Source organism: Pristis pectinata, chromosome 13, assembly GCF_009764475.1.
Source record: "Pristis pectinata isolate sPriPec2 chromosome 13, sPriPec2.1.pri, whole genome shotgun sequence".
In the NCBI taxonomy this organism is placed as follows: Eukaryota; Metazoa; Chordata; class Chondrichthyes; order Rhinopristiformes; family Pristidae; genus Pristis; species Pristis pectinata.
This window is the reverse complement of record NC_067417.1, coordinates 21,716,206-21,730,026: the sequence shown is the minus strand read 5'-3', so window position 1 is coordinate 21,730,026 and position 13,821 is coordinate 21,716,206. Positions and strand designations below refer to the sequence as shown.

Below are 13,821 nucleotides of genomic sequence, written 5' to 3'. Positions count from 1 at the left end.
GGATGTTGTCTATTTGGACTTCAGCAAGGCCTTTGACAAGGTCCAGCATGGTAGGCTGGTCTGGAAGGTTCGGTCCCACGGAATCCAGGTAAAGCCAGTTTGGTGGATTCAAAAGTGGCTCGGAGGTAGGAAGCAGAGGTGGTGGTTGAAGGTTGTTTCTTGGAATGGAGGCCGGTGACTAGTGGTGTGGCGCAGGGGTTGGTGTTGGGACCCTTGTTATTTGTTATTTATATAAATGATTTGGATGCGAACACACAAGGCTTGATCAGTAAATTTGCAGATGGCACGAAATTAGGAGGTGGTGTTGATAGTGAAGAAGGTTATCGTAGATTACAGGGGGATCTTGATCAGTCAGGGAAGTGGGCCGAGGAGTGGCAAATGGATTTCAATACAGTCAAGTGTGATACATTTTGGAAAGTCAACCAGCATAGGACTTGTACTATGACTGGTAGGGCACTAGGGAATGTAATGGAACAGAGGGATCTGGGAGTACAAATGCATAGTTCGTTGAAAGTGGAGTCACAGTAGACGGTGGTGAAAAGGGCATTTAGCACGCTGGCCTTCATCAGTCAGGGCACTGAGTGTAGGAGATGGGATGTTATGTTGCAGTTGTATAAGTCATTGGTGAGGCCACACTTGGAGTACTGTGCACAGTTTTATTCACCCTGTTATAGGAAAGACTTGGTTAAACTGGAAAGAGTACAGAAAAGATTTACGAGGATGTTGCCAGGACTAGAGGGCCTGAGTTATAGGGAGAGATTGGCCAGGCTAGGTCTTTATGCCTTGAAATGTAGGAGGATGAGGGGCAACTTGTAGAAGTGTTTATGAGAGGCATAGATAAAGTGGATGTTAAAAGTCTTTTCCCCAGGGTAAAGGGGTCCAAAACTACAGGGCATAGGTTTAGGGTGAGAGGGGAAAGATTTAAAAGGGACCTGAGGGGCAACTTTTCCACGCAGAGGGTGGTGAGTATATGGAATGAGCTGCCAGAGGAACTGGTTGAGGCAGGTACAACAGTATCATTTAAGAAACACTTGGATAGGTACATGGAGGGACGGGGCTTAGAAAGATATGGGCTGAAAACAGGAAATTGGGACTAGCTGGGTGGGCACTATGGTCAACATGGACTGGTTCATAAAGAAGTTTACCTCAAAATCAGAAGATCTCATGAAATACAATCAAAAAAACATGCAGCACCATGTGACATTTTTGTTTTTGCAATATTTTTATTACTGCAGGAAGTGGAAATTAAATCTCATTGTATTAAACTCTTTTGTGACAGAAGTACTACAGCAGCCTCTGAGGGATTGAACTGGCCATCAGCTCACCCTGACCGTCAGGAAGACAGGATTAGACAAAGGCGATTTAATGGGCTGCCCTGGTGGTTTGTGTATATTGCTTGGTTCTTGGTGGTTGTAACAAGTGCTACATCTGCCTTCTTCACCATGTTATATGGACTAACGTATGGTAAAGTTCAGTCAATCAAGTGGTTAATCTCCATGGCAACATCACTGTTTCAAAGTGTGTTTATTCTGCAGCCAGTAAAGGTAATGTAAGTGGCCTGAAGAGATGGATTGATAATATGAGATGCTTTTAACTATCATTAATATGGAATTTAAACTGCATGTGACATGTGAATAATGCACTGTGAAAAGTAATTAATTGTAAGGCTTTGGTGCAAATCAGTTTGATCTAAGCCAAGAGTTAGATCCAGGCTGTTCAAAGTAAGTTTCACACTTTGCAAGTCTCTAATAAGCCAGTTTTCAGATGTGAGAGCATCCTTTCAAATCCCACTGGAACCTTTTTAAGAAACCAGCCAATGGTCGTAATATTGCAATAGCCGTATGAAATATTTGGAGATGCCAGATGCTTTTGATAGAGTAAAATGTATGTTCCAGGTAAAATTTTATTTTCTCTTTCTGTTGTTGTTAAAGTAGGAAGGAAAATTGCTTTTACATTGAGAAAAGTACAACTATATCGAAAAATAAACTTATGAATTATTTAAATAATTGCACATATTTCGTTTCTGTTTAATATGAAATTTGTTTTTCATTCCTTCTGTGATATCTTTTGTCCTGAAGGCTCTTTGTACTGCTGCATTTATCGCTTTGTTTGTGAGAAAAGTAGATCATCATGGTGATGAACAGACATTCCACCTGACAACAAGTACGTGTGCAGTTTTTAGAATCATCTTATTATCAACAGTGAAATCATACAGACACCCTTCTTGGTGCAGGAAGGAAGTTGATCCACCTTGGTAGATGTTAGAAGCTAGATGAGGGGGATTATAACATGGGTTTGCAGGAAAAATTGGCAAGGATTTAATAGATGACCTGTACTTTAGAGTTGATAGTTGGAAACAAAGTAGGACTTTGCGTAGGTAAACAGGATGATGATTTTTTTTGAGGAAGGCAATGTAAAGGCAGGTTTGGTTGGAAGGGAGAGAGTATCTGAGAAGAAGGATGCATTTGCAATGTCAGCAGGCATGATACTCAAGAATGAAAGCTTATTAGTTAATTTGGTTGAAAGATGGTCATGCCAGGAGGTGGATCTCAGAACTAGTTGAACTTAGTGGTGTCATGAGACTAAACGGGAGAGGAACTGGAGATTTTGGCCAGCTTCACATGGGGCTCACTTAGGCACATTGTAGGCTTGTGTTGATAGTCAAGAAAAAGTGAAGTGTGGGGAGCAAAGGGATTTGAATAGTTTCAATCTCAGTGACAAAGATATCCATAAGAACCCTTTACACTTGTTGGAAGTGTTTGTAGGAGGGCTAGATGAGAGGGGTTTAAGAAAATGACAGGTGGTGGACAAAAGAAGACAGGTTACCATTAGTTTTTAAAATGATCTTGGGCAGTGGGTTCTTTTGGCAGAGAAGAGTGAGGCTGAAAGCACTTGATATGGTTCAGCCAGATCTGCTGTTGGATGCTAAATTAGCATCAGATGTTCTCAGATTTTCACACTACTATTGATTTAACAAACTGCCTGGCTGGGTTGAGCCCCAGCCCTTCTTACCGATGTGTAAAAAGTAATGTTTTAAGTTTGTATCGAAAATCCTTAATAAATTAATTAAGATCTGCACATTGCTGGTACTTCAAACTCACTGGAAACAAGAGGTAATGAAATAATATATTAAAGTATCTGGAGATCGACTCACCCCTGGGTAGCAGTGCTAATCCTGTATGGCTCACTTAGAATGAATGAATAAAGAAACTTTGTCCTTGTTGAGTTGCAGAGGGCGAGGTGTCAGAAAGTCAGATAGACTTGAAGGGAAGAGGAAGTGGTTGGGGGTGGCAGCTGAATTCTCCCAAGTGAATCACTGGCTGGGAGGAATGTTGGATGTTATTCCATGACCTGACAAGATATGTCAAGGAGAGTGATCTTCCAGTTGGAACTTCTGTTGAAACACTCACTCATAGACACAAACTCACAAGCACACAAATACACACACAACCACTCACACACACACACACACACACACACTCCTCTCTCTACAACCACACAAATCATGCAGACACTCTGTGGCTGTCACTTTGCACTCCACATTCCTTTGCTCCTTTGACAATGCATAGTCAGCAGTCAGTCATTAGAGCTTTTTGGAGCAGTCTGCATATGCAAGTAAGTGTGCAGCTGCCATGTATGAAAACATCCTTCCATGTGAGTGGCCACAAATTGCCTAAAATAGGAATGCATCAGCCAGTTCCTTCTCGCAACGCTCTAGTGGAGTTTTGAACAACAAATCACATCACCTCATCCACACACTGCCCATCAAATGTGTGGTGTGCAAATTGTGTTTGGAAATGCCTGCTTCAATTTCCTGAACTCTTCAATTCTTGGAGGATATCCAGTTTCTGGGCAATGGTATTTTTAGTTGTCCAGTTTCTCTACAATGTCACTCTGTTGATTAGCACTGATACTATCTCAAAACCAGAGTGGTCAGGATATAAACTAATAATATATAAATTTGATGGACCAAATACCTATATTCTAATTTGTTCTCGCCTTGAATGGTCACCTCTAATCCTTTTGCATCCTTAAAAGGAAATTATTTTATTCACAGGGATAGATACGAATGTTTTATCATCAGAACGAAACAGTAAAATCTACCATCCACTACCAGTTCAATCTGTAGAACACATGAAAGAGATGAAAAGGAAAGAGAAGAAAATGTATGCTCGGATCCAGGAGATTCTGGGTACTTTAACAACTTTTCCATTGCTTACAAACATATATACGTCGATGTGGGCCGATCAGCTTGCATTCTCTCTGCTTAAAGATCACTTCAGTGTTTCCATAACAAACAGTTACTAACTGAAAGCTTTGATATCTTCATATTCTGACGTGCGTTTTTATCTTTCAGTTCATTTGGTGTTTATCTCCTTGTTGCTGACTATTGCTTATGGAGAGCAAAATCTCAATTCATTCCACCTCAACAGAATTATTAACCAAACATTCAGTCCTTCCTTCAACAATATCCAAAGCATGGATGACTTTTACATCTGGGCCAACAATCTGTTACTGCCCAAACTATATGGAAGCTATAAAGGTAAACGTCCTATGTATATTCTTGCTGTAAAAGATAGCTGGAAAAATTGCAGTTTAATCCTTTCTTCTTGAATGATTTGTGAATTAGGTATGGATTCACTTTTTTAAGTGATGCTTAGTTTTACAATATTCCTTCCAGAACTCAAAAGCATCCAAGAAATAAGATGTATGATTTTTGTTGTTAGGATTTATAACTGATGGCTACTCAAAACTCCTTGGAAGTCCTCGCATTCAGCAGCTGAGAGTAAAAAAGCATGATTGTCCTGCATTGAAAATGTTAAAAAGTATTGTTAAAAAATGTGAAGTACCCTACTCTTTTGATGAGGAGGATATGTCAAACTATGGTGAGCAATGGACAAGTAACATCACAGCACAGGCCTCAAATCTCAGTTATGTCTGGCAATACCAATCAAAATTACAGGAGTATCCATTCTGGAGAAATCTTGCGTTATACAGAGGAAGTGGTTATGTAGCTGACCTGACTACAGAAATAGAGAATGCTTCCAGGTAAGTCAGATCCTCTGTAGGTATGCTTTCCTTGACTGTGTCCATTTTGTGTTGGTTTTTGAAAAGAAGTGAAAGAGCATTGGTTTTACACCACATTTTATTCTGATTTATCCTGCAGGATTGTTAAATACTTAGCTGAAAACAATTGGATAGACAGTTACACAAGGGCCATCTTCATTGAGTTCACAGTATACAATGCAAATGTAAATCTGTTCTGTGTCGTCATATTAACACTGGAGACGAATGGCATAGGTAAAGCCTCATATGTGATTAGTTGCTTACTTTACAGTCAATACCAGAACAATTGGCTGTCCAGGAAAGACTAATTGGACTTTCCTTACTTTTATGTTGTATATAAATTTACAGCTTTGCCTATAGTGAATCATGCTAGGAACAGCTGAGAGGTATATTTAGATGTTTTCTTTCTTTTTAAATTTCTTTTTGTAACATACTTTCACAATCATTCAGGTCATCTTTCAATACAAGAATACATGTTATAATGCATGTTACATGGTAATTTAATCCCATGTATATTTATATTTTAAATGTATTAAATTTGGAAATGGTTGGGAATGGAGTGGAGTTGTTCATTCATTCCTGGTCATGAAGCTGAAGTTTCCTTTCAAATGCTGTCAAATTAAGCTTGTACTTCGTGCCACTTTTTCATCAAATCCAAAAGTCAGCATGACTGAATAGGCTTCTGAAAGTTTGCAAATGGGGTTGCATTTTAACTATTTACAGTTCAACATTTATGCAAGTGTATCATTGTCATGAAATTCCTTACAGTTAAATGAAAAGTCACAAAGATCCCTGAAAAGTTAAAACCTAGTGTATATTTAAAAAGTTGCAGAACTCCACAGCCACCCTGCCAAAATCCCTCTGGATCTTATTTCCTTCAACCAAGTCACCTTCATTCTTCTAAATTCCAGTGGATACAAACCCATCCTGTGTAACCTTATAAGGCAATTTGCCCAGTCCAGGTATCAGTGTAGTAAATCTCCAAATTGCTACCAATGCAACCAATACTGTACCCCTTGCTCTAGATGTGATTTCACCATTGCCCTACAAGATTAAAGTATAACCTATCTACATCTGTCTTCAATTCCACTTGCAATAAATGATAATATTCTGTTCACATTCCTAATTACTTGCTGTATCTGCATACTAGCTTTTAGTGAGTCTTTCACGAAGACTCCCAGATCTCTCTGCCTCTGAGCTCTGCACCTCTCAGCATTTAGATAATATGCTTTTTATTTATCCTGCTAAATTGCACAAATTCATATTTTCCTACCTTATACAACCTTTGCAGATTTTTGTTCACTCACTTAACCTATTTCCCCAATTTAGTCCTCTTCATAACTAACTATCCTACCTATTTTTGTGTCAGCAAATTTAGCAACCAACCTTTGCTGCCTTCATCTAAGACATTTATATAAATTGTATAAAGTTGAGTCTTCAGCTCTGATCCCTATGGCACACCACTCCTTACATCTTGCCAACCAGGAAAGAACCCATCTGTGCTCACTGTTTCTTGTTAACTAGCCAATATTCCATCTACATCAATCTGTTACCTCCTACACCAAGAGCTTTTATTTTCCATGATAACCTGTGATGTGACTTCTATCAAGGTCTTTCTGGAAATCTAAATATAGTACATCAATGGATCCCCTTTATCCACAGCATTCGTTACTTCAAAGAACATCTATAAAAATTGGTCTGACATGATTTCCATTTCACAAAACTATGTTGACTTTGCCTTATTACTTTAAATTTATGTGAAATGCTCCATTTAATGTGTTTAATAATAACTTCTAACATTTTCCCAATGATGGACGTTCAGGTAACTGGCCTGTGGTTTCAGACTTTGTTTCCCTCACTTTTTGAATAAAGGACTTACATTTGGTATTTTCTAATCTAATGGAACTTTCCCCAAATCAAGGGAATTTCAGAAAATTAAAACCAATGCATCTATTATCTCACTAGGCATTTATTTTAAGACCCATGGATGAAGTCCATCAGGATGTGGGGATTTATCAGCCTGCTGCTCAAACAAATGCTCAGAACCACTTCTCGTGTCCTTCACTGCCATCTCATAATTGCTTACTTAAAAGAATTTACCACTCAGGCAACAACAACTTAAACTGGCAGTACTCCACCACCTTCTCAAGAAACCAACCTCAGCACAAGTGGGTGCATCGTGGGAAAGAATATAAAGACATTGTGACTACATAAATTTGTCTTTGATCACTAGCACTAAACCTATGTGCAAGTATCAGCCTTTGGTTATGCTCACCATCTGCACATTAGTTTCTGTTTAAGTCAATGAGTTTCTTCCCCATTATATTTGGGGGTATTCAAAACATAGTTATCTTTTCACTTGCAGCTGATCATACAACACTAGAGCAGATAATAGTCAAGTTATAGATAAAAACAAACACCCAGAATTAAACATTTTTATTGTAAATGCTGACATCACTAATTATCTATCCATTAGTAGGTTTATATATCTATTTGCTTTAATTTATTTCTGCAGGTGCCTTTATAACTTCTATCTATCTGGAAAGCATACAACTGGTCCACAATAGGGAGATTACCATTCTGTTTTCTGCAGTAAAGATTGCATTCATGCTGTTCGTCATTTATTACATGGTAGTACAGGTAACTAGAAATGTTTATAGAACTAATCTACAGAAAGACTGTACCAAAAACTGGTGACTTCAGTTTGACATATCAGCCTTTGAGAAAATATATGTGAAGGAGATGTGTTGAAAGTGCTAAGACAGAGTAAATAGCAATGGCCAAATTTTCATTTCCAAATTGTTTCACAATAATCGAAAATATAAAAACTACCCAAGTTTCATCTTACACATATTTTCAATTGCACAGAAATATTAATTGTGCCTTTTTTTCCTAGGGAAAACTTCTCAAAAAGCAGAACTGGAAGTATTTCATGGAGAAAGCTAATCTGATGGAAATGTCCATTATCCTGTGCAGCTGGAGTGGATTTGCACTGTTTCTGAAACGATTATTACTTGAAAGTGCAACTCTAAGTAATTATCTCAAAAATCCTCAAAGGTACTTATACAATAAATGTTTAATTCCTCTAATATATTTGCATCCCTAACACTTTGGTTTGGGAACGACATATTTGTTTCCTAGTTTTCTCAATTACTGATTTTGTTTTTACATTTAAGTCTTTTTACATTTCATTGAATTCATGCTTGAACATTTGGACGCCTTTCTAATAGTTGCCTAAATTCTATTGCCGGATTTTCCAACATCAGTTATCAACCTTTCATATCTATTATTTCTGCAGTTACGTTAGTTTCCATGGGTTGGCTATCATTAACACTGCATTTAATTACATCGTGTCTGTATTGGTGGTACTGAACAGTCTGAAGCTCTGGTGTATGCTGCATCTGAACCCAAAACTGTATCTACTCACATCTGCAATGCAGAGAGCCTGGAAAGAACTCAAAGGTTTATTTCTTATTATGGGACTACTACTTGTGGCCTATTCCAGTGTGGTAAGAACCTTTCTACTACAGATTATTTAGTTTACTAACATGGTGATTATGAATTGGAAATATTAACTTCTGTCAGTATCCAAAACTATAAATTTACAACCTCTTTAGTTTTAGTAATTGCAAATAACTAATTATATTTTGTTCTAAGCTTATTGAAAATCATCTAAAATTATAACACCAAAGTTATGATTAACTTTGTATCACACTTGTAATGCTTATGGTATTAGAAATGTATCTGGGTGCAACAGGTGAACCTGGATTGTTTGCAAATGACTCTACCCAAAATTAGCAGGTGTGCAAATCTCACTTTGTTTCCTCTGAGGCCCACATTATCAACAATGTCACTATCCAGTCAATATTGTTCTTTCCACTTGACATTAAGAAATAGTTGAACAATGAACACAGCATATGCCTCCATTAGAATTTTGTTTCACATTTTTACCTGTTCTTTTGCAACCATAATTCCACCGCCATAGCTTAGCAAGGCCAAGAAGTATTTCATCCACCTTCAGCCCTGAAACAGATATTGCTCTCGTGTATCTTTAAGTGACTCTCTCTCTTTCATTTGGAATGGTATGTAAATGCTTTCCTATTCTCCAGGAGGCTTACACTTGGTGCAGGTGGAATCCATGCTGGAAGATCACACTAATTATGGAAATAACCTATAATGTTGCAGTTGCCAATTATGAGCTTAGATCTACTTTGTTTGAAAAATAAGCTTGAAGTTCTGCCACATGTAGTTCATTCTTGAAGGTTCATAGGGTGTTGTATGACACTTTCTGATACTTAGAAGAAAAACATTCTTGCTAAAGTTAGCCAGTACAACTTAAAATAAAAATGTGAACATTAGATTTAATTGTAGAAAATGCAGAAAGAATATAGCTGGTTCATCAAAAGTAAAAAGGGAAAAGAGAATAAAAGTTTTCCAAGTCTAGGACAATGGTCAGGATGATTCACCCACCTCACTGGTAAAAGGAAAATTGGAGCACTGAATGGGGTATCTTGCAGAGGCCCAAATTCAAAAGTTGTAGGTTAATAGGTCCCTCATGGGAGGCTCATCCAGTAGATCAAGATGCATGGGATCCAAGGTAAATTGGCCATTTGGATTTAGAACTGGCTTGGCAATAGAAGATAGAGGGTAGTGGTCGATGGGACTTATTCTGGCTGGAGGTCTGTGACTAGTGGCATTTCTCATGGATCCGTACTGGGAGCTCTGCTGTTTGTGATGTATATAAATGACTTGGATGCAAATGTACATGGGTGGGTTAGTAAATTTGCAGATGATACGAACATTGGTGGTGCTGTGGATAGCGTAGAAGACTGGCAAAGGATACAGTAGGATATAGATCAGTTGCAGATAGGGGTGGAGAAATGGCAGATGGAGTTCAGCCCGACCAAATGTGAAGTGTTGCACCTTGGGAGATCAAATGTAAAGAGACAGTACACTGTTAATGGCAAGACACTTAACAGTGTTGCTGAGGAGAGGGATCTTGGGGTCCAAGTTCATAGCTCCCTAAAAGTGGCTACACAAGTTGATAGGGTGGTAAAGAAGGCATATGGCATGCTTGCCTTCATTAGCCAAGGCATTGAGTTCAAGAGTCAGGAAGTAATGCTGCAGCTTTATAAGACTTTAGTTAAGCTGCATCTGGAGCATTGCATTCAGTTCTGCTCACCCAGTTATAGGAAGAATGTGGAGGCTTTGGTGCAGAAGAAGTTTACCAAGATGCTGCCTGGATTAGAAGGCATGTGCTATGAAGATAGGTTGGACAAACTTGGGTTGTTTTCTCTGGAGCGACGGAGGCCGAGGGGAGATCTGATAGAAGTTTATAAGATTATGAGAGGCATAGATAGACAGCCAATATCTTTTCCCCAGGGCTTAAATGTTTAATACCAGAGGGTGTGCATTTAAGGTGAGAGGGGAAAGTTCAAAGGAGATGTGCGGGGCAAGTTTTTTTTTACACAGAGTGGTGGGTGCCTGGAATGCACTGCCTGGGGTAGTGGTGGAGGCAAATACGATAGAGGCGTTCAAAAAGCTCTTAGATGGGAACATGAATGTGAGGAAAATGGTAGGATATGAACATGGTGTAGGCAGAAGGGATTAGTTTAGTTGGGCATTTTATTACTAATTTAATTGGTTCGGCACAACATTGTGGGCCAAAGGGCCTGTTCCTCTGCTGTACTGTTCTGTGTTCTATGTTCTAATCTCAGATAGAGGCCATCTATTTAGCTTAATGGTGAAAGATCAAATGAAGGCATGCATATAAATTTCAGCTGATAATTCTAGCTGATCGAGGTCTTGGTGTTCTGTATATGGGACTTTAGCTTACTTCATTGCACAGGAATGCAAACTTTGCCAAAACTGTTATTGATGTAACGTGCTCAAGTAAGCAGCAGAGAAAGTTATACCATTATAGGAAAACATTACTTAAATAATCTGTGATTTTTGTATGCTGCAGTCCTATGTGATGCTAGGTCCATACTTACCATTGTATGCTACATTCTTCAAGGCTGTTTTAGCAATGCTCAGTCTCCAGCTGGGATACTTCAATTATGATGAGGTAAGGGAACGTTTTATGTGATACAAAGCATTTTGAATGAATGAGGTTTAATGAGCATTTCTCATCAGAAGTTCTGCCTAGGACAAATAAATGTAATATCTCGGGCCTGAAGTAGGAAGAGGATTCTGCAATTCATTTCTGATGGCTTGCAGGATCCCACCCAGGGACTGTTAGCAACCTGTGAACATTAATCTTGCAAAACATCCGCTTCTCCCATGCCCAAAAAGCTGATATTTTCAGAACATTAGAGCAATGCCTTTCGAATTGCCCCTTTTGGTAATTATAAATACTGCCTGGTAGAGCATTGGGCTAAATAGGTAGTGGGAACTCCTAAGTCCAAACAGTTTATGGCTGCTTAGTTGTGGTTGGTGTTTCTTCATTATAATTTCACAAACTCTCCCTTATCTCTCTGTTTTCAACTATTTTTCATCCTCTCTAATATCAGAAACTGCAGAAGGGAATGACTTTTTCTCTGACTACCACTGTTCCTGAAGTGGATGCTAGTTATCAACCATCAATAAATGAAAACTTCAGCTATTTTCTTCCAATTTAAAATGTAGTTTTCAGGCAAGGTAACGTTTACCACTAGTTAAGTGAAATCAGAATGTTACCTGTTAGTTACCCTGATCATAAAATACTAGATCACATTGACAGATAGAATGCAATTCCTGTTTTTCTAAATGTCTGTCATGTTGTTTTCACATCCAGGTGATGGAACTTTATCCCATCGCAGGTGTAATTATCGTGACTACCTCCACCATCTGTATGACCTTCTTGGTTTTAAACCTCATTCTAACTTTGCTTCTGGTGACCTTCACAGTGGAGCGGCATTCTCCAACAGTAGGTAGACGTTTTCTTGAGAGAAAGCAAACCTTTTGCAACCAGACATAAATATGTTGGTAGATTAGTAGGATTTAAATATTTCTTGATGGTTTGTTAATGAAGAGAAGGATGTGGGTGTGTTTTGGGTTTACTCCAGCAAAAAGCTGAGACACAAACAATGGCCCTTTGTACCATGAATGTCAGTGTTTCTATGGGAGATGTTGAGGTGCTCAGGAAGGTTCTGGCTAAAATCCATGGTCCATACTGAATTAATTGACTTCTTGAGGTGGTTGAGGTGAGGCTGGGATTGGTTGAAATTACAGATTACTTAAAATCCTTTGAAAACTCTCTGACCATCGTTCTTGATAAAACTACTAGGATCCACCTGCTTGTGATCTCTGCTGCTAACTCCTCTGGCTCAATGTCACATGATTAACATTAATTAGGAGGATACTCGTCAGTTCAGACAGATTTTGGACACGCATTAGAGGGGGAAGCCACAAAATTTGATTAAAGGTGGAGGCTATCATGGGTGCTGATGGGAACCCTTTAAAAAGGGACATTAAATTATAAAATACATTTTTCACTGAGTGGGGCACAAACCAGGCATGGATTCTCAGTGTCCCACTTGCACAATTCATCACAACTTTATTAGTGAAAAAAACTTCAAGGTAGTGATGACAGTATGTTTGTTATTTCATGCTGGGTATGGCAGCATTTTGGTTATATTACTAGAAATCCTGAGATCCGGATATCATCCAGAGACATGAGCTCACATCCTATCAAGACAGAGGGCTGATTGAAATTCAGTTAATGCAATAAATAAGGAATAAAAAGCTGCTGTCGGTAATGGTCACAAAAAGCCATCTGGTTCACTGATGTATTTTGGGAAAGGAAATCTGCCTTCCTTACCCAATCTGCAAAAAGGTCATTCAGTTGTATCAAATCTCTGCAACAATAAAAATAAAGCAGTGGGCCTATCCAGTATTGGAAAATTGCCAGAGCTATCCCACAGACTGGTCAAGCAGTTGCCTGACCTAGATTTCCTCGATGGATCATTGCCAGACTCCCAGACTTCTCTATCATCATCCCTGGTATGTCCTGTTCCACCAGCACAGAATTGCTAGTGGCAGTGCAGTGGTATTCAATAACATGGAGTGCTTGGAGGATGCAATAACATGTATTATTAGTATTCTATATGGTTGTATATTTTGAGATCTAATTGCCATTATTTAACTTGTATTTATTTTGCTGTCCAGCCATCTGAAGATCAGGAAGTAATAGACCTACTGTTGGAGAAACTCTATGGCCTCTTTGGAACTCGCAGCAATGGGAAATCCTCTCATCGGGAAAAGCAGACATCAGAGTTCTAGACCCAGAAAAGAACATTTGGACTACCAAGCCCATCCATTTTGTAGCTTGTGCCCAATCGCACCTATCATGGTTCTATTCAATCTTTAAACCTCTTGAGAGAGTTTCTAGGTAAATGCTCCCTTGCTCCCCAAAGGTGTCAAAGAAAAACTACAGAATATTCATCCATCCTCCATGTTAAGCCCTGCTGGATCACCATTGTTGTTCCCACCAGCAGCAGGGAACTCTACGCTTTTGAGAATCTATAGCATTATCATGGTAGAAGATTTTAATGTTCTGATGATCTATTGGTCGACCTGCAATTCTGCTCTAGGTATTGGCACCCCTTCAGGAAATAGAAATCAGATCAGTAAAAGAAAGAAAAAAATTTGTTTTTTCAGCTTATTAACAAAAAGCGTTTACATTATAATGGAACTACTGCGTAGCCAAGTCAAAAAATTTGTACTCATACCTTTCCATTGGTGTTTGTTTAGCTTGGATTCCAGGAAAACCAG

The 13,821-nt window shown here is 38.7% G+C and overlaps 1 protein-coding gene across 1 annotated transcript in view; it reads left to right on the top strand.

Moving 5' to 3' along the window:
• LOC127577468 (polycystic kidney disease protein 1-like 2) overlaps nt 1-13,329 on the top strand; it is a 60,969-nt gene extending 47,640 nt beyond the window's left edge. Inside the window, exons 22-33 of the mRNA XM_052028693.1 lie at nt 1,236-1,544; nt 2,079-2,163; nt 4,058-4,192; nt 4,358-4,543; nt 4,728-5,049; nt 5,168-5,301; nt 7,583-7,707; nt 7,964-8,124; nt 8,366-8,576; nt 11,033-11,134; nt 11,843-11,974; nt 13,216-13,329. Of these exons, the coding sequence (XP_051884653.1) occupies nt 1,236-1,544; nt 2,079-2,163; nt 4,058-4,192; nt 4,358-4,543; nt 4,728-5,049; nt 5,168-5,301; nt 7,583-7,707; nt 7,964-8,124; nt 8,366-8,576; nt 11,033-11,134; nt 11,843-11,974; nt 13,216-13,329 (2,016 nt within the window). The remainder of the gene's footprint in view (nt 1-1,235; nt 1,545-2,078; nt 2,164-4,057; nt 4,193-4,357; nt 4,544-4,727; nt 5,050-5,167; nt 5,302-7,582; nt 7,708-7,963; nt 8,125-8,365; nt 8,577-11,032; nt 11,135-11,842; nt 11,975-13,215) is intronic.
• Nucleotides 13,330-13,821: the final 492 nt, after the last annotated feature.